At 41.4% G+C, this 20,964-nt stretch overlaps 1 protein-coding gene and 1 long non-coding RNA gene across 9 annotated transcripts in view; one reads left to right on the top strand and one right to left on the bottom strand.

The window, feature by feature from the left end:
* The window catches only part of LOC106989609 (piezo-type mechanosensitive ion channel component 2), a 462,833-nt gene that overhangs the window by 109,049 nt on the left and 332,820 nt on the right, over positions 1-20,964 (bottom strand). For 7 of the 8 annotated variants that reach the window (XR_008291831.1, XM_053206463.1, XM_053206461.1 and 4 more), the window contains exons 9-16: positions 18,909-19,028; positions 15,733-15,771; positions 14,657-14,795; positions 11,608-11,756; positions 8,165-8,395; positions 4,259-4,382; positions 2,676-2,959; positions 981-1,129 (exon numbers count right to left, since the gene is read on the bottom strand). Coding sequence is in view for 7 of the 8 variants with exons in the window: in XM_053206463.1 (XP_053062438.1) it covers positions 981-1,129; positions 2,676-2,959; positions 4,259-4,382; positions 8,165-8,395; positions 11,608-11,756; positions 14,657-14,795; positions 15,733-15,771; positions 18,909-19,028 (1,235 nt within the window). In the remaining variant the exon portion in view is untranslated. Of the gene's footprint in view, positions 1-980; positions 1,130-2,675; positions 2,960-4,258; positions 4,383-8,164; positions 8,396-11,607; positions 11,757-14,656; positions 14,796-15,732; positions 15,772-15,864; positions 16,202-18,908; positions 19,029-20,964 lie in introns of those variants that run through there. The other variant, XM_053206464.1, reaches the window with a different exon arrangement.
* On the top strand, positions 8,192-10,493 carry LOC128312468 (uncharacterized). The gene is made up of 3 exons (XR_008291832.1): positions 8,192-8,458; positions 10,149-10,321; positions 10,440-10,493. It is a non-coding gene; the product is annotated as an uncharacterized LOC128312468 (long non-coding RNA).

The raw sequence follows: 20,964 nt of genomic DNA on the forward strand, positions 1-20,964 counted from the left end.
CCCGAGGCAGAGTCAGTGTCTGGCACATGGGAGGCATTTGATAAATATTTGCTGAATAAATGTTCAAGATGTGTTAGCCTAGCTACATGGCGATCCGTTCCCTTTCAGCTTTTCGCTTAGCCACCTCGGTATATGCATTCAGCCCTCTGCCCAATTCTGGTAACTAATTTCAGAAGTTTATAGCAGCAAATTAGAAAAAGACAGGGTACATGTACAGATATATCACACATACATGAAAAAAAGATTTCATCATCATTACTCCATTAGCACTTACAGAAGTTTCTTTTAAGTCTATTCATTTAATTTTAAGCCTATTCATTTAATTTTAGAGAGTGTGAGCAGGGGAGGGGCTGGGGGGGGGGGAGAGGGGGAGAGAGAGAGAGAGAGAGAGAGAGAGAGAGAGAGAGAGAGAGAGAATCCCAAGTAGGCTCCACACTATCAGCACAGAGCCCGACCAGGGACTCGAACCCACAAACCGTGAGATCGTGACCTGAGCTGAAATCAAGAGTTGGACACCTAACTGACTGAGCCACCCAGGCGCCCCTGAAATTTTCTTCTACGGCATCGAGTGCTCCTTAGAATCTTAGCACCTGCTACTTAAATGAGAAGAGGCTGATGCTTTATACTATGAGCCTGTGAACCAACTGAGCCGTAGAACTGAACTTCCCTTTGGAAAGCAGAAGGCATGCCTGGTTAAGTACTAAGCAGGTGTTTCAGATGAAATGGCCATTAAAAAAAGTTATGGCATTAAAATGGGGCTGAAAATTCACTTTTCAGTCAATATTCATTGAGTATGTACTATGGGTGTCAGGCTCAGGGCTTGGCAGGGAGACCATAAAATGACTTGCTCTCCAGGAACTTACAGACCCTGACGACACCATGTTTTATTAAAACCTTCCACAAAAATGTTTGAACCACATGCATGCAAGTTTTCATCCTGTCTGTGGTTTCCACAGCTCATTTTACACCAAACTGCTTACTTTTCTTTTTTCAATCCTGTCATATTTTGCCACAGGCCTGGGAAGTTTTCAAACTGATATGTGTATATAAAGATAAGCACCAGCATAGTGTAAATAACCACAGACATCCAAAAATATTTTAGGATTCGCCTCCACCATTCGTAGTGCACCTGTGAATCAGATGTTGAAAAACAAAGAAGAAAAGAAGAATTCGTTATTAAAAAAAAAGCAAATTAAAAAAAAAACATCTCATTTATTCCAGTATGACAGGTGGTGATATTTACAAATACTAAAAAATCAAATCTAATTCATTTTTTTTAATTTTTGAACCTCTGTTTCTCATAGAGTTGGTTGGATCTGGATTGGAATCTCAGGACTACAAGACTTGCTACCTAGGTCCTTGGGGGAGTCGCCGGACCACACTGAGCTTCAGTTTCTTACTCCCTAAGTGCCTATTTGGAGTGCTGTTAAGAGGGAGAAATCAGAATATTTATAAGGCTCTTGGCATGGTACCTAGTTTATAAAAGGCATTCAAGCATTAGTATGGAAGATGTTGCCATCATGGCAGTTATCACTGAGAGAAAATTGTGCCAATTTTGAAATTCTAGGTGGTACTATATGAGAAAAATGTGAAGCCAGTAAAGAGAGGTTTACCACCTCTTTACCAAAAGCCTGTGTATTTTCATCTGAGAACATCTACCCTGATTTTTTTTTAAGTAAGCTTCATACTCACTGTGGAACCCAATGTGGGGCTTGAACTCACCACTCTGAGATCAAGATCTGAACTGAGATCAAGAGTCAGATGCTCAACCAACTGAGCCACCTAGGTGCCTCCCTACCCTGAATTTCAAAGATATTTCAAAATTTTTATCAATTTCGGTTGAGCGATTTTAATCTCTATCAGTGAATTCTTCTTGCTTATTTCAGTTGCTTTATTTGCTTGGCTGCCTGCAAGATTAGTGTACTGTTGCACATGTTTTTCTTTTTTTTCTTTTAGAGAGAGAGAGAGAGACACAGTGTGAGTGTGGGAGAGAGGCAGAGGAAGAGAGAGAGAATCTCAAGCAGGCTCCACGCTTAGTGCAGAGCTTGATGCGGGGCTCGATCTCACGCCCCTGGAATCACAGCCTGAGCTGAAACACTCAGCTGATAGACACTCAACCGACTCGGCCACCCAGATGGTCCTATGGCACCTGTTTTTATCACTGAGTTAAAATTTCTCTAGAAGTTAAGACTGAATTTGTGGAGAGGCTAATTATTTTAGTAGAATCTTTTCTATATTCTAATTAATAAAATATTAAAATAGTTGATACAATATGCATATATGTTTACATACACAGTTTTCTGATTCTAAACTCTGAAGAATAAGTGAACTGAGAATCAACCAGTATTTTAGATTTTCCAGCCACTGTTCTTAAACTATCATTCAAAAATTAATTTAATTATACAGGTTTTTTTTTTATCAAGAATTTTTGAAAAACTCATGAATACTTTCTTACTTTTTAGGAACCCCAAATTTTAAAACGATGAACAAGCTGAAGATAGTCATTTCCCATTTTAGGCCTTCTTAATATGTAATGTTTGGATCACATTGATCACTTTATATTATATAATAGGTTCATGGCATTATATTAATTTAGAATCTTGTCAAAGGAAGCTCACATATATTTCTGGGGCTGCCACAAGGATCGGAAAAATAGAAGACAATCATTTACCTACCTGATACAAGGCCACACAGAACAGAAACAGCACCATGTAGATGATTTTGTACATCACAATTTTACCCTCGAAGCTGACGAAGAAGAACATTCCTCCACACACATAGATCCAATACTTGATGAACATGGCCACCACCAAATTGCCCAGCACTTTCATGATGTCCTGGTTGTCATCTTCTTCCATTTCTTCTTCTTCTTCCTTCCTTCTCTCTTGCTTTTCTTCCTTTGCTTCCTCTCCCTCCTTCTCCTCAGCCTCTCCTTCCATTTGTAGCTCTTGCTCATCATCTTTAAAACAGAAGATTTTGCTGTTACATTTAGCTGGTTCCCTGCCCGGAGCCACACTCTGACTGGGTGTCATATGTGGGACTTAGAAGCACATGGTTTTATGTGTTACTCTATGATTTGATTTCAGACTGTTCTAGTAAACAAGGCAGCATTTATGACTAATCATAATCAATTTTCATAGCCTTTGTGAAATATAATTTCAAAGAAATAAACCTGGTAATACTTTATGCTAATCTGTTTATAACACCTAATTTGATTTCCGACACCCGAGGACAGATTTAAGAACGGCAGAATCTAGGGGCACCTGAGTAGTTCAGTCGGTTGAGCATCTGACTTCGGCTTAGGTCATGATCTCACTCCAATTCATGAGTTGGAGCCCTGGGCTGGGCTTTGTGCTGACAATGTCAAGACTGCTTCGGATTCTCTGTCTCCCTCTCTCTCTGCCCCTCCCCCACTTGGGCTCTCCTTTTCTCAAAAATAATTAAAAACAATAAATTAAAAAAAAGAACTGCCAAGATCTAGAAAAGTAACTACAGTGGTCCCCCCTCCCCAACTCTGTTCCATGGTTTCACTTTCCACCATTTCAGTTACCCGAGGTCAACCACAGCCCAGAAACAGATGATGCACCTCCTGACGTATCATCAGCAGGACAATACTGGCCTAATGCCATGTCACATGCCTACGTCATTCACCTCTGTCTCATCACATTAGTATTGTATCATCTCACGACATCATCAAAAGGGTGAGTACAGCATAAGATATTTCGAGAGAGAGAGAGACCACATTCACATAACTTTTATTACCCTTTCTTACTATAATTGTCCTATCTTATTAGTCGTCCATGTCTCACTGTGCTTAATTTATAAATTAAACTTTATCATAGGTATGTGTGCATAGGAAACGGCATATTTAGGGTTCAGTACTATCCACAGTGTCAGGCGTCCACTGGGGTCTTGGAACATGGTCTCTGTGAGTAAGGGGTCCCCTGTACATAACAACACAAACCCAAACTAGTATATCAATTTCTAGTTCTGATTGTTTCACGGCTCGAAAAGTGTGACCATGGATAACCATTTAACTTCTCTGAACCTGTTTCTTCTTCCCTTAAGTGGGAATTCATTTTGTGAGGATCGAACAACAGCACATTTTCTAAAGCTCCTTGTGGGCTTATAGTGTTGTCTACTGCTCCAGGTTAATGTTTGGCTTTTATCTGGTCTGAAGCACAGAGGCTTTCTGATGCGTTTTGGGTGCTCTTTGTAATTCAGTGGAGCACGAAAATCTCTAGTCACGCTAATTTACCTTTTCCTTCATTTTCCTGACTTCTGATTTTGACCTCAGATAAAAGAGCTTCCTTTTCTTGAAGAGCTTTTTGCTCCGTGAGGTGCTGCCTCAGCAGTAGCCAAAAAGTAATGGTGAAAAGTATCTGAAAGCAGAGAATGAGCAAAATGAGAATTAAGCCACCGTCCCAAGCATACATGCATTTCAGCATATACAACAGTTTGCCCACTTCTCAGTGGGAACACGATAAATAAGCCTTTCTATCTGACACAGAGTCGGGCACTCACTTGCTTTCACCTGAAAGTCACTGGCTTTTAAATCCCCTTTGCTGAAGACACGAGCAAGCGTGTCGAGGGCCAGGAGTCCATTCGGCAGTGTGCACAGGCCCAGGGGGAGATGTCTGGACAGTCCAAACTGCTTCCATCTGGGCTGGAAATCAGCTTTGGCAATTGGTCTCCCTGGAGACCAGTCCTCGATAGGACCACTCCCTAGTCCTCGATTTCCTGTCCTGATGGTGACATCAACACAATTGTAAGAGGAAGGAAGACATGTTTCTTCCATAATACTCCTGGACTCTGCAGTGTTCCTTGTTATGAAGAATTCCACAGATGGGAAAATGTACATTGCATCCTGGAGAACAGAGCCCTTTAACATCCCATTCAGCTCCTAGAGCTGAAGGAAGAATTGTTCTAAGTGTCCATGCTTGCACATTAATATTTTGTAGAGGGCTAGGAAAAAAATAGCTGACACTTTAGGGAAGCTCCGTTCTTCAGAGAATATGGGACCTGGCACAGAGCAGTTTCTTTTCGTGTACATGCCATACAATTCACCCATTTAGAATGTGCAACTGAGGGGTTTTTAGTAAATTCACGGAGTTGTGCAACCATCACCGCAATCCATTGTAGGATATTTTCATTGCCCCAAAAGAAGACCCATGGCAGTCACCCCGTCCCTCCCCACCTCAGCCCTAGCCAACCATCAATTTACTTCCTGTATCCAAAGACTATACTTTCAGGGATCACTTCTATAGTTCGTTACTTCCTGTCTCCATACACTTCCTAATCCGGGCATCTTATATAAATGGAATTAATAATAAGCATTCTTCTATAAGTGGCTTCTTTTATTTCGCATGATGTTTTCAAGGCGTATTCATGTTGTAGCCTGTATTGGTACCTCATTTCTCTTTATTACTGAATAATAGTCCATTGTGTGGATGGATAGACAACATTTTATTTCTCAGTTGATGGGCAGTTAGGTGTTGCCCGCTTGGGGGCTATTAAGAATAACACTGCCATGACATTCAGGTGCAAGTTTTTGTGTGGACATAGGCTTTTGGTTCTCTTGGGTATAATACCTAGGAGTGGAATTGCTAGGTCTTATGGTAATTCTATGTTTAACCTACTGAGGAACTGAGAGACCGTTTTCCAAAATGGCTGCACCATTTTATATGCTCCCCCTCCTTCAGTGGTGTATGGGGCTTCAGTTTCTCTACTTCCTTGTTAATACTTATCATTGTCTGCTTTTTTTTTTTATTCTAGCCTTCCTGGTGTGTGACGTAGTATCTCATTGTGGTTTATAGTAGGATTTTAATAAATATTTGCCAAAGAAATGAAAACATAAATCGGCAAATGAATGGGTCCTTTTTTACTTTGACTAACTGCCCACTTAACTATCCCTAAATATCCACTTTTCATTTGCCTTCAACATAAACCAATCCCAGGAAGTCCTGGACAACATGTTTAGGGCCTGAGAAAGTCAAGGACCATTTCAAGAACTGTAGTCAAGAACACTTCTGGAAGTCACAAGCCATTGAACTGTAACTGCAATTTGGGAAAGAAATCTGTTTCTCGAATGCATATGTGTAACAGTCTAGGGATACTTGAGGGCAGATGGGCCATTTTTCCTAGGTGAGTTACAGGACAGGCTTGGAAGGCATGGTTGACGGATGTGGAAGACATTTTAGCAGCTGATAGATACTATGAAGTAGCTGAGTCTGGCTCACCCAGAGTGGTCAGACCTCTGAGGATCCAGGCCATATTTTTTCTTTCTCTCGATTTCCATGATCCACTCAGTACTTTGCAAACACTGTGTTTAATAATGTGCTCTGACAAATGTCACCGTGATAGAGATTTTATGATCTTGGGTTATGTTTTTATCTATGACAAAACTTGTTTTCTTTTTAGCTCCTGAGTACATTAAAATATAAATGCAGACCCTGCTTTCCCCAGAATAACACTGCCTTTTTTCTTACAAGTAATAAATTTATTTCCCCCAAATGTCCCCCCATCCCAAGGACTGTTGATTTAAAAAAATTTTAATATTTATTATTTTGAGAGAGAGGAGAGTGCAAGTGGGGGAGGGGCCTAGAGAGAGAGAGAGAGACAGAGAGAGAGAGAGAGAGAGAGAGAGAAGATCCAAAGCAGGCTCTGTGCCGACAGCAGACAGCCTGACACAGGGCTCGAACCCACAAACCCTGAGATCGTTACCTGAGCCAAAGTCGGACACTCAACTGACTGAGCCATCCAGGTGCCCCCCAAGAGCTATTGATTTTGGGTAAGACGTAGTTCAGCCAGTTAGATGGCATACATTTTCAGATGCCTCCCCAATATTCTGAGCCAGGCTGACAGATTTGCACAGTCACAAGATGAGATTTCAAATTTCTCTTATTAAAAAAAAAAAGACGAACGTATCAGTTGTGTGTGTGTGTGTGTGTGTGTGTGTGTGTGTGTGTGCGTGTGTGTGTGTTTAAGAGGAAGTCCAGGGAAGGACAGAATGAGAGGGAAGAGTGGGAGGCAGAAGTGACTTGTGAATGCGAATACGCTGTGGGACTGTCATCGTGGAGTGGGGTTTGAGAGAGAAAGTGGAGTAGGGTGGGCATGGGAGTTTTATATGAATGAATGAATCAATAAATGAACTGGCCATGGTCCATGAACACAGGGGATTATGATCTAACTTCTAACTCTTTAGAATTCACCTGTTAGGAGTTTCTCCCTTACCCCAATAGCCTTCACCCAAAAATCTGTTATGAGAACCAATCTTTGGTGTCTCCTAACACCCTGTTGATGCCTGGCTGCTTTGGCTATGGGCTGTCTGGTGTCTGGTAACCTGTAAAAAAGGTGGTTGCTCTCAGGAACGGTGGATTTCATGCAATGTAAATTAATGTCCCTCTAGGCAGAAACTAATTTTCTGCCTAGAGGAGAAAGACTTCAAGGCTCATGGAATAATTACACGAATTACACAGGACTGCTTTCACCGTCTTACTGCAAAGTCATCGACACAAATGGAATGTGTTTAGAGTCTGCCAGTGATCACAAAACCAAGTTTGGGGCAATTTATAATCTTCTGAAGTGAAAACTATTAAAATGGGGCATGAAAATAATGAGTAGTGACAGATCATGAGCTTTCTCACTACAAATGAAGGCACATCATGTAATCCACAGAAGGAAAAAAATAAGTGTCCTATTTAATTTTTGCTGCTACAGTGTTTTTAAGACATAATAGAAGAAAAAACGTTTTTATGAATAATCGGTGATTATCTGTAATAGCAATGTGTTCAGCCTGCTTTGCAAACTGAGATCAAAGTCTCCTAACCCTTTGATACATTTTACACTGTATTTTCCTGTTTCCCCCTCTAATTTCTACCACACTGTAATTGACATTAAAATGTAACAGCCTATATTTTTCCTTCCAGTGGAAAGCACTGTTATTTTAAATAAAATCTAAAAGCATGGTGTAATATTTATTCACATTTAAATTATAGAGACCTCTAAGGAATATGAGTTATTTCTTAGAGCTTTTAACGTATTCATTTTTGTAAAGCACTGAATATTTGGAACCTACCTTTGTAAGTCTGTGCCTGGATATGCTTATTATGATTATTGTGGATTTGTTTCAATGTTTTGTTTTCTTATTTTCCCATTCACTTACCTTTGAGGCAAGTTCTCCTGGCTCTTTCTTTTCTAAAAATCCTGGGACCTTTTTAATTTCAGGAAGTTCAAAACTCCATATATACTGTAATATCAGCAACAGATTTCCATAGACGACCATGAAAGGAGAGCTGATCATGGCATATTTTCTTCTGTTGCGAATCATCCAAAGGGTGCATGACCAAATCAACAACACAAAAGTCAACCAGCTGTGATAGGTGATGCTCCAAGCCTTGAGGGTGAAAGGAAGAGGAAACACAATGATGGTCACTACAATGTATAGTCCCCCGCTCTGGTACGTTAACAGTTATCTAAAAGGAGGGGCATTTAGGTGGCTCAGTCAGTTAAGCGTCAGACTTCTGTTCAGGTTGTGATCTCACGGTTTGCGGGTTCGAGCCCCATGTCAGGCTCTGTGCTGACAGCTCAGAGCCTGGAGCCTGCTTCAGATTCTGTGTCTCCCTCTCTCTCTCTCTCTGCCCCTCCCCCTCTCATGCACTGTCTCTCTCTCTTTCTCAAAAATGAATAAATGTTAAAAAAATTTAAAAAAAAGTTATCTAAAAGGAAAAAGTCAATAATATTCAAACTAAGGAGAGGAGACAGTGGTGAAATCATGGAGAGATACCCCAACCTGGGGCATAGGGAGAGAACCGAAGAGAAAGACTGATCTTGCTGAGAAGAGCATTATTTTTTTAACTTCCTGCAGGGAACAGAGCCAACGGCAAATGTATGGCGGGTCTTCCTTCTAAATATTTTTCACTTTAGGTACAAAGATACAAAGGTACACCCTACTTTGCAGTATTAAAAGCAACTGTAAGTGATCTATCCCTTCTTTTTCCAAACTAGACTGGAGAGTTATTTAAGAGTGCCAAGGAAACGTGGCCATAAAAATTTCCTCATATTATTTCCTCTCAGCAATTTGCAAATTTGTCCTACAGGAGAGCTAGCTTTTTAAGTGGTGAACTTACTTAAAATTTATTTAAAATTGTTGGTTGAAACACGTGATAAACATAAACTGGAAATTAAAGTTGCTTTTATTGAAATTAGGTGAGTGACTGCTAACTATTAGCAAGTCTGAATTATTTTCATGAAAATATTATTTCTTGGAAATACTGTTTATCAAAGGTTAGGTAGGTAACAGTTAATGCACTTGCATTAAGTAGTGTATTTAATTCATTTATCCCGGTACGAAATACAGATGTAATGGCCATTCGTTTGGGTGTGACCCAGGAAAATCATCTCCGCAGATATTACAATTCCAGCAAGTCTGTTCCCCTGCACCCTATTCTTGGGAAGGTGGGGGTGGAAGAGGAAGAAAAACAAGTTATGAGGATTTTTTTAAACCTCTTTCCTGTGTAGTGCCTAAGTGACATATGACTTTATGTTGTGGTATTTGGGATGCTTCTGCATTATGTTCAGTTTCCAGATTGTCTGACAGTTTACTGTATTCCGACTTTATATTTTTGAATAAATACAAGTACCATTCTAATAGACTTGGCTCCTCAGGACTACTTTTTCTGTCTGTGATGAAAAGTCTGTCACATGGGACACTTCCATGGAAGGCAGGCTCTTTTAAAACATTAATATGATGGCTCCGTTAAAACAATGAATATGGCACAAGACAGGGGCATGTCTTTAATGAAGGATCTGCTCTCTTAAGTTGTTTTTACAATAGATTCTTTTTTATACTAAGTAGCAAAATGTGTAATCAAGGTTTTTGGGGTTCCTTTTTAAGCTCTATTGCTTTCCAAAAAAAAAAAAAAAAAAGACCAGACTTGTTTTTAGAAAGAGAGAAGAAAGGTATATACTCTTTTGAGTTCTGAATCAGAATTGTAAGTTGCATTTACATTTAATAGTTTGAATTTGGAATTTTGCTACAGTTTAGAGGATGACATGTCGAAAATGCCAGAAAGAACCCAAGAGCACAGAATTTGCATTAAAGAAGAGAGTTTGCAATCACCTAACGAGCTATCTTTCATTTCTTTTAGCACAGAGCCTGCCACAGGGTTCAAACCCACGGACCGTGAGGTTGGGTGCCCAACCAACTGAGCCACCCAGGCACCCCTGAGCCATCTTTCATTTCAAGGAGCTTTCTTTCTGCCACCCCTCTCTCAGATGTACAGCTGTCCTTACTAGAAGCTGAAGTTGATTGGACACACAGGTTGGTTCATTTGGACGACATCTTGAGGGGAGGCCTGGAGAAACCGGGTTCAGGCATTCCCCCCCCCCCCCGCCCCCCCCCAGAGGCATAGAATATCTTCATTCTATTATCATTAAAGGTGTTCATGGGATCTCACCATTGACCACAAAATGTAGAAGAGTCTTGTGTTAGGTAAGTGTTAGGCGTCTCAAAAATAAATCAGATTTCCCATAAAAGTTTGTTTTTAGGAAGGGGACAAGTTAGACTTTCTTATATCCCCTCTCTCTAGGCCAAAGGATGATGGTGATGATGATGATAATGAGGATGAGGATGAGGATGAAGATTTCTGAAGCTGTGATGCTGGGGACGGAAGATGTACCTACAAGTGAGTACAAACATGCATCAACTGAGCACTGAAAATCGGAAAAGCTCTTGGGAACTCTGGCTGCTGGATGTTCATATCAGTAAAAATTTTATTGCAGCTAATATGGACTACAGTTTCACTGAAATTTAAGATAAGATGTGAATGTAATTCTCCCATGTGAAGAAAATAAAAGCAGTTTATGGACAATCTTGAACACCTTCAGCGTCACATAGAAAAACTACCCAATAGATCCTTTTAAACTGGCAAAACAGGCAACCGTCTCACTTGTAAGGCTAATTTGAGAGAAATGCATTAACATTTACAAGGAGGTTAAATAGAACAGAACCTGATTTAAAAAAATTTTTTTTAATGTTTTTGTTTATTTTTGAGACCGGGAGAGACAGAGCATGAGCAGGGGAGGGGCAGAGAGAGAGGGAGACACAGAATCCAAAGCAGGCTCCAGGCTCTGAGCTGTCAGCACTGAGCCTGACGCAGGGCTTGAACTCACGGACTGTGAGATCATGACCTGAGCTGAAGTCAGACGCTCAACTGACTGAGCCACCCAGGTGCCCCAGAACCTGATTTTTTTTAATGTTTATTTATTTATTTGAGAGAGAGAGCATGCAAGCAAGCAGGGGAGGGGCAGAAAGAGAGGGGGACAGAGGATCCGAAGCAGGCTCTACTCTGACAGCAGAGAGTCTGACGTGGGGCTTGAACTCATGAACTGGGAGATCATGATGTGAACCGAAGTCAGACACTCAACTGACTGAGCCACCCACGTGCCCCAAAACCTGATTTTTGAAATCTGTAGTATAAAGATGCTGGGAAAAATAAATACCCAACCATTCTCTGCCAAGATATTGGAAAGATTAGATATTTGTGCCAGTCACGAGAGGATGGTGGGGCATTTCTTGAGCATGCCGCTGTCCCATTTCATACATACCATCATGGCAATAAGGGCACAGATGTAACTTTGTTTCATAATAAACTGGAACACAGAGACCATGGCATGAACTTTAACACTTCGTTTCTCCTCATGTCTCCTTTCCTCCTCAAAGTCTTCCTTCTCCTCCCCTTCTTCCTCTTTCTTTTCTAGATGGAGAAAAAAATTATGTAACTATTTATGCTAATATGTGAATTCTGGATAAGGGTCCCAACTGCTGCACCACATATATGGTTTTAACAGAGACTTTTATTTAAGACTTCAGAGATTCTTTCCAACTGACAAAGCCCTTCAAATTCAAACAGAATGGCCTGGCCAGCGTAATGGAACCCAGCACTCAGAAATCCTGGAAAGAAAATTTCAATTTGAGAGGAATGGAAAGCAGCCTCAAAGATGGTCCCTAATAATCTCTACCTCCTGGTCTTCATGCCTTTGTGTAGTCCTTGTCCCTTGGGTGTGGGTGGGACCTTTGATGAGCTTCTAAAAAGTAGGAGGGATGGAATATGACTTCTAGGATTAAGTTTAAAAAGACTATGGCCTTGCCTTAGGCACCTGGGCACTTTCTCTCATTTCTCACTCATTCTGAGAGAAGCCAGCTGCCATGTTGTACACTGCCCTAAGAAGAGGCCTGGCTGACAGGGAACTGGTGCCTCTGGCCAGCAGTCAGCAAGAACTTGAGGTCAGTCAACAACTACATGGGTAGATGTGAAAGTAGATTCTCCTCAGGTGAGCCTTCAGATGAGACCACAGACCGAGCCAGCAGCTTATCTACAACATTATCAGAGACCTTGAGTCAGAGAAGCCCATCCTAGTCACACCCGATTCCTGCCCTACAGCAACTATGACACTAAATGTTTTAAGCCCTTAGGTTTGGCCATAATTTGTTATTCAGCAATAGATAATTAATACACGTAGTATCTAGAGTATGGATAGAATGAAGGTGAAGAAAACCAACCAGCCAGCTAACCAACCAACCATCCAACCACGTTGCCAGCGTGAGCTCAGTGGCCCATGGTTTCCTAGGTTATGCCGAGGCAGAAAAGTCACACTAAGGATGAAAGATCATCTTAAAAAGCAAGAGAAAGTGCGGAGGGCTGAGGAGAAGGGGACCAGCAATCGGAAAATACGGGCATAGCACTTAAAGAAGGATTTCTTCTCAAGATCCTCCCCTACTTGTCAGGAAAACTAATTTGAATTCAAAGATGAAGTAATGAGTGCCACATCCCTTCTGTCCTCCTGTTTAAATTAAATGGGCTACGTATATCTGGGTCACACCAGGGAGTCGCTCTACGCCATGCTAAGGAAACAGAAACCAGTGAAGAACCAGTGGCCATGCACAGCACCTTGTGCAGGCTCCAGAAGTGAGTCTCTAAGCGAGGGGCTGGTATTTCCTCCTACAGAAGCCTGCTGCCTTCCACCCTTCCACTGTGGGGGCTGAGGATTATAAGGGGAAGGCCACAGATTGGACACAGTGATGAAGAAACGGAATCTGATGGATTTTACAGCTCGTGGTGTTACCTCTCTGCTTGTAACACTGTCTGCATATATATATTCAAATTTAAAAATAACTGTCCAGCTTTTATGTTACCTTTGAAAGTTCAACTTATGATGTATGTGTGAGTGTACCTTGTCAGCAGCCAAAATTGTATCCATCTCTTTTTACGTTAGCTATGTGTAAAGAGAAGTGTATCTGGCTGTGGCCTGAGCGTCCCAGACTTTAAAAGTCACAAATGCTGGCTCTCGGCCTGCCCCGTGTGATTCTGATGCCAAAGCACTGAAGACCACATTGCATAAAGTACTGGATTTTCTTGAGATATTCAGTAAGTGAACTGCAAACTAAAACACTTGCAAGTAGGAAGCAGAAATGGGTAATTAACCCATAGAGTCTGGGGCTCTGTGGAGACAGCAGGTGCCATCTAGGGCTGGGGGTATGTGTGGGCTGCTGGGTTAGGGAAGTGAACCTGGTCTGACCTTACTGAGGAAGGCTAGATAGTGTGACTAACCCTTTGTATTGCTAAGTAGATGCCAGGTCAGAGGCAACTTCGGGGTACACTGATAACTATGCAGAACAATACAGTAGAGTAAGTCTGATGAAGAATTATGAACAAAAAATACATTAAGCTTAATGTACCAATCACAGGCTGGATAGTTGCTTGCCATTTACTTAAGGTAGGATCAGGTGTAACAACTCCAGGGTCAGTTCCATATAAATAGAAAAATCCAGTACAGTTTTGCAGCCACTTTGACGCAAACTGCGTACTCTGCCTTTTCCCCCCAACAGTAAACTTAGCTAATTCTGTCGTTATGAACTGGTGATTGGCATGATCCCCGTCAGCGCAGTGACAACAGTGGCTGAGTCAACGCTTGCCTCGCAGGAGTGAGGGGCTAGTGTTGCCAGATATTCACATTCTTCAAGAGATTCCAGAAATTTCCGTATCTCAGAGCTGCAGCTTTTAAAATGTGGGTTACTTTTTTTTTTTCATTTTAGAAAATGCTGCATAGGCCAAACAAAACAAAATAAAACACAACCCAAGTCAAAGCCACCAATTTGTCATCTCTAGTATCCGCCTGCTTTCCTTCAACATAATAAACTGAGAGAAACGCGAAAAAAGGCCTAGTACAAGTTTGAGCCCTCTCCTTTTTTTTTTATAGACAAAATAAACCCTTTCTAAAAATGGTCATCCGTTAACCAGCAAAACTATTAACCATGATTACAATATCAAATTATACAAAAACCCAAACACACGCACACACACAAAGGTTTAACACTGTAAGTTGATGTGTTTAAAATAACTGTTTACCTTTTATTTTTCAGAGTTTGCCCCAATTATACCATTTATTTTATATACAAGGATAAAATACACAGAGAAATACGCTAGGGAAAAATAGAGAACTTGAGGAAATGAGCTTAATGATACTGACCATGGAAGACAATGCCCGTGTTAAAAGGAGAAAGAACCAACACAATAAACAATAAACAAGATACAGAGAGATGCTGAGCGTGCGCACGAGAGGAGATCAAAGTTGAGGTATGATGTACACCCCTTACCTGAGGAGTCTTCAGAGGGCTCCCACCGGTACTGCGGGGTGGAGTACAGGTCGGCTTTGGCGGGGCCGTTCTCTACGGGGAGACTGGGGTGGATGGTGTGGTAGTCTACGGGATTGCCATTCACGGTCACCAGCAGGCCCTGCCAGGGGAGCACGGGGCAAAGGCACAGCTGTGACAGCAGTTCCAGTTTTCAATGTGGACATACCACCTCCTTCCCTTACGCTAGAAAGGCATAACTCAACAGTGAAGAACTAAACGGAAGCCGGACAACTAATCAAATATCCGCTTTAGAAAGATGAATCGCGTACATTCATTCCTGTGTCCAAATCTATTTTCCACAGAGTGGTCCCAGTAAAAATTTAATCTGATCTTGTCTTGCACTTCTGCTAAACACCATGCAAGGCACCCTCTGTTCTAGGTATCAAGTGTAAATCCTGGAAAAGGCTGGCTGAGCCTTGCTGATCTGGTGTGATCATCTCTCCAGCCTCTGTTCTGATGGCCTCTCTCCCAGCCATCCCTCCAGCTAGTGCCACTCCAGATGGTTCCTAGGCCCCAGCCAGAGCACCCCTGTCCACACTTAGCACATCTGCGCATAGGACTAATGTAGTCTCATTAGCTGGCACCCCCTCTTGAGATCATTGCTGATGCTTTGCAATTTCTGTGCTGAAGCATTTCGTACACTAAGTGCGATTTCTTGTTTTGTTTTTTTTTGTTTGTTTGTTTGTTTGCCTCTTTGGCTTTACGATATAAATATACATGTGTGTGTGTCCATGAACATGCAAGACTTCCTATTCAAATTATGTAATAGGTCTATCTGCAGAGCAAAATGCTTTTACAAACTCTCCAATGTGGCTTTTTACAAGTTTAAATATATTTTGTATGACTATACGCACGCTCATGTTACATGAGTTAGTGTTTCAACAGCAATAAACCAGATATAATTTCTACAAAAAATTATTCAAAAACTTCTGGAAATTTTATAGATTATTAAAATATACTCAAAGGAGCTAATTCCATTTATATCACTTTTACATCACTTACACGAGCATAAATGATAGTTCTAAGAATATACTAACATCAGATGGTTTGTAGTCATCTTGGGTCATGGATAAAAGCTGCAAAAAGCAATGCAGGACAGCAGTGTTAATATGTAAGCAAAAAGCATGGTAAAGTTTATACATATCTATAAAGTTTTACTTTACACATACCCATTCTTTCAACTAGCTGGATGCTAGTATGTTAAAACTGCCATGCAGAATATAAAGGGGCAAGTCATTGAACTGGCTGTTGCTGTTTATTACAACTGTTTTACAGCTGCTGATGTTAACATTTAATTGTGACAGCAAACAACCAGTCATAAACCACATGACTTCAAAAGCTGATCATGTTTTTCAACTGTTTTGTTCTAATAGAATAAGCTGCTTCATTTAATACTCCTAAGACCCTTTGAGACGTCTGCAAAATTCTGAAAATATTTACTTTTCAATAGAAGTTTCATAATAGAAGTTTCATAATAAAGCAAAATTGATTTGTAATGTGTGGGGTGAGATTATTTTTAAGATTTGCATATTGTCTACCACAAAATAATTATTACATGACTGTGCTTTAAATTTTTTTGAATGTTTATTTATTTTTGAGAGAGAGAGAGAGAGAGAGAAATGTGAGAGGGGGAGGGCAGAGAGAGAGTGAAACACAGACTCAGAAGCAGGCTCCAGGCTCTGAGCTGTTAGCACAGAGCCTGATGCGGGGCTCAAACTCACGAGCTGTGAGATCATGACCTGAGCCAAAGTCGGAGGCTCAACCGACCAAGCCACCCAGGCACCCTAATGACTGTTTTTAAACTATATTAGTGCCAGGTGGTTTGGACCCTCCTCAAATAATAAGTGTTTGCTGTTCTGTGTTCTGCGTGATTCTCCGACCATTTTGGATCAGGACTCATTTATAATTATAAACATCACGGAGAGTCCCAAAGAGTTTTAATAATATGGCTCCTATCCATCAATATCTACTATGCTAGAAATTAAAATTGAGGCATCTAAAAATATTTGTTAGTTTGTTCAATTTTTTTTAAAATTTAACATGCTAATAAAAATCATTTTGTTCAAACAGTTGTATTTAAAAAAACCAAACAGCGAAAAAAGTGGTATTATTTTATACTTTTGCGTATCTTTTTAATATCTGGCGTAAATGAAGACAGCTGGATTCTCATATCTGTTCGTGTGCTCAATCTGCCATGAGGTGTTATTCTGGCTGAAGTATATGGGGAAAATTTGGCTTCAGCGAGCTATGCAGTTGGAAAAGGAAAGAGTATTTCAAAAGTCTAGCCAGGCAATTGTGGGCAGTTTTTTTGGTTTGTTTTCTTTTTAATACGACACCAAACTCAACAAGTGGTAGTAACCGGAAGATTAGTTGCAACACGGAATCTGAAAGTCTATCAGTGAACTTTTTACACTCTGTTACCTTAAAGTCCAATGACGCATTTCACGTGTTGGTGATTTGCTCCAGTGAGTTATACAGTCTCCCAAATACTGACACATTTCGTTACACAATATTTAAAACACACACGTGTTAATATCACCACTGATCTCATCAGAGAGGTGCTCAGTATTGGGAAGTTTTCCAGCTCTGAAGAGTGGACGCAAGTTTTCTAATATTCTAATCTTCACTCATAAGTTCAAGTGTTACCATTGGCAATAAATGCTGTCTGTCGCGTGCCTTGAAGTGACGGGCTCACTTCTCTTCCTTTCCAGTAACTATCTGCCAAATACCCATCCCTGAATCACCATAATTTGTCTCCTAGCAGCTCTTGTCAAGTGAATCTGGTGTGCGGTGGGCAACGGCTAGTTCAGTTCACGCTTCCTACAACCAGCCAAGTGCTTTTCGCCAAGATGCTCATCACACGTTTGCAGGCGGTACTTTGTGGCGACTTCCCTTTTTACCACATGGGATATTAAACAGATGTGCGCTCTGATGTGGAGATTTAAAAAAAAAACGGTAACTATTTCTGGTTCATCAAGGATATTCTTTTTTTTTTTTTTAATTAATTTTATCTCATCAAGGATATCCTTAAATGAAATTGGCCTTCCTGCTCTGATTTCTGTGAGTGCGTGGTGGGGAAGGGCAGGATCGCGGCTGTAGGGTTTCGTGCCATGGCCTCAGTCTGTGTTTTTGTGTCACCAGAAAAAGGTCAGCACAGGGGGAAAAGGCACATATTTTAAATATTATTTCAAAAGTAGTTTTGAACCAGTGGATCCCTGTGAGGGTCTCAGGAATCCCCGGCAGTCCACAGACCTCAATTTGAAAAACTCCTGAGCCATCCTCTATCGCTATCTGTCCTTAGGAAAAGGGGCAGGATAACCGGACACATGACATGATGAGAGAAAGAGAAAGGTCCCTGGAAATCCTCACACATCTAAGGGAACCACATGTACTCCGCACAACTGTCTGCTGTCTTAAGCAGCCCACTCACTGTGTAGCCCTCTCTCTTGATATGACATGACATGACATGACAGCCATGCTTAGAATAAGACCATGTGCCTTAGGGAAACTAGCCTGCCACCAAATACATCAGAGAATCTACTCCTCAATTCTCTAACATGCCAGGAAGTAAATGCTTTGTGTTTGTCATTACCACGTTACAAATGGGCAATTTTTAACAAGTCAATATGGCGCTGAGTTGAGTTCAAAATGGTCAATAAATAATCAAAAGGTTACATGAATTACCCATTGTGACTCACTTTTCCTCATCAACCCATACTGTTGCCTCAGAGTGGTAGGAGATACTTAATCATATTCGTATCGACAGTTTTGTTCTTCTCTAAGTGGTTACTTGAGTTATTATTGGGGCCGGCTACCCGATAGAGTGAAATCATTTTCTGCAACGTATTTCAACACTAACACTTTCCCTGCCAGTTGGGTTGCTTTGTTATATTTTGTTAGTTTAAAATACAAAGCTTTTTTTTTTTTAAATTAAGAACAATCTTTCTTTTTAGGATTAAGAGACTTCAGTAGAAAGTGCTGCAATATGAAATGGTGTTCTCATGGGGTATTATGGAACCATGTATTTCCTTCAGAAGCACTGGGTTCTCCTCTCTGAATAGAGCGCTCTGCTCTCGAGACATCAAAATCAAACTATTTCTATAAACTATGAGCAATCTGACTTTGCACGTGATACATGGCTCATGTTCAGCAACATTAAGACAAAAGTAGCAAAATTAGTCAGGAAAACAGAAACTGATTTCTTGTGGCTTACTTTTCTCTCATCCGTTGGGTACTGTGTGGCATACCACAGGCTTCGCCTCCTCTCAGCTGTTATTTGGATGGGGCTACAAGCCAGGGTTCTGTCCTCTTCTTTGGTCCTGTCATCCTGCACCTAAGACACAGAATAACCCACAGGGCCAGCTCTGCTTCCTGGAGCAGTTCCCTCTGTGGCTTGGGTGACCCAGAGAGAGCTTTTCGTCTTTGCTCCAGTTTTTAAGTTAATGTATACAATATGTGGGGTTTTATCAAGACGCTTTGGGCATGACACCAATACCACCCTGTAAATGCTAAGCACATCAATGTTAAATGTTCCTGATCCCTCCTAGGCCCCATGAATCACAGAGATACGCTTCAATGTTAAATAGCCACAGCTTCTCGCTGTGTATTCCAAACTGTAGTAGAAGGCAGCTATGTACAGGGTTCTTAAAGGAAGAACTTCCAAAAAAGTGCTCAATGAACTGTGTAAGCCATCCATGGACAATCTTTAATTAAGAAGAAATTTATTAAAGGTGGAATCATCTAGAGCTTATACACATGAGTAAGGAAGAACATATCTAATGCACAAAACTGTCACCTTGCCTTATGGGACACTGGCCTAAATTAGGCAATTGGTCTAGAAGAGATGATGATGGAGAGAGTGTAAGGGGCAGAATACACTGGGTGCTTTTGTATGGTTTCTGAACAAAAGTGCTCCAAAAAAGGGCTTTACCACACCGTTGACACCGGAGGGCAGGAAGGGAACTTAGCCTTAGTGCCCAATTTCCTGGTTCTAGTGTGCCAGGGTAGAGTAGCCATGGGGAGCACCCAAATGCCCTGGTGGGAGCCCATATATTATTTAACTCTCGACACCTGTTTCTGTTTCTGTCTCTCTCTCTCTCTCTCTGTCTCTCTCTCTCTCTGTCTCTCTCTCAAACATGCATCATAGACTTTTACCTCAGGACTCACATTTGATAGCTGACATTTTTCATGAAGGGTGCCAGGTCATCTGGAACTATGATATAACCAGCCACCTGCCTTCCATCAGTGCCTCAATGACAAAGTGCTGTGTCCCAGCACATTTAAAATATAGGCCCCTTGAAATGTTGACACTGGTATGAATTAGGCCCTGTTCTCCACACACCCTTCTAGACACTGTGGTCTGTAATCTTTCTATTAACTCTACCTTCCTTCATCCCCAGATGGCCCAAGGCTGAGGAAGCCAAATGTCTCTTGGGCCTATGGGACTATAATGTGGCCTTCACCCACTATGGAAGCATGACAACAGGGGTCACATGCTCCTGGCATGCTGGGGGTGCTGAGATACCCCCCAGAGAAAGTGAAGGACACCTGTGACTCTTATTAACTTGAATGCCTTAATTTCCATCCCTCATAGGACACTGTTCAGAGGCCATCCCCGTAACATATTTTAATTTCTTTTGTATCCACTTTCATTTGTGCAATGTGCACACCCTTTACCTTCTGTGTGTTTGTGGACGAAATGAACACAATGACTTCACTTGAGAGCATTTTACTGGCACACTCAAACTTTGAGAACTGGAGGAAACTGTGACCATAAAATGATGGGGATTCCTTATGACCCCAGAAAACATTTTGTTACATGAAGCTGCTATCAATGGCCCAAAGAAAGACACCATATGAGAATCCTGTGAACAAGGCTGCCTCTGTGGCCCTTGGGTCTGCCTGCCCAGTGGGGACAATGGATCACCAGTGGGGCACAGGACAGCGCCCCATTTCTGCAGGTAGCAGTTCTGCTGGGGACGGACGAGACACGCGTCTCACCCAGTTCCACTGTGCTATGTGACTTGGATCCCACTTACTTGTTTGGACTGCTTTTTCTCTTCTGGAACGTCCAGTTCCCCCAGGGCACCTTGCCTAGGGCAATGCTCTATCCCTGGCCCCCAGCTTCATGTCTGAGAGCGTTGGCTTTCAATAAATATTTGCTGTCTGCCTGTCAGATGAACTGAATGGATGTGTAGATACAGTCTTGTGGGTGTGAACACAGAAAAGGCCCTAACCCAGAAGTGACGGGAGAGGAGGCGTGACTTCAC

Source organism: Acinonyx jubatus, chromosome D3, assembly GCF_027475565.1.
Source record: "Acinonyx jubatus isolate Ajub_Pintada_27869175 chromosome D3, VMU_Ajub_asm_v1.0, whole genome shotgun sequence".
Taxonomy (NCBI): Eukaryota; Metazoa; Chordata; class Mammalia; order Carnivora; family Felidae; genus Acinonyx; species Acinonyx jubatus.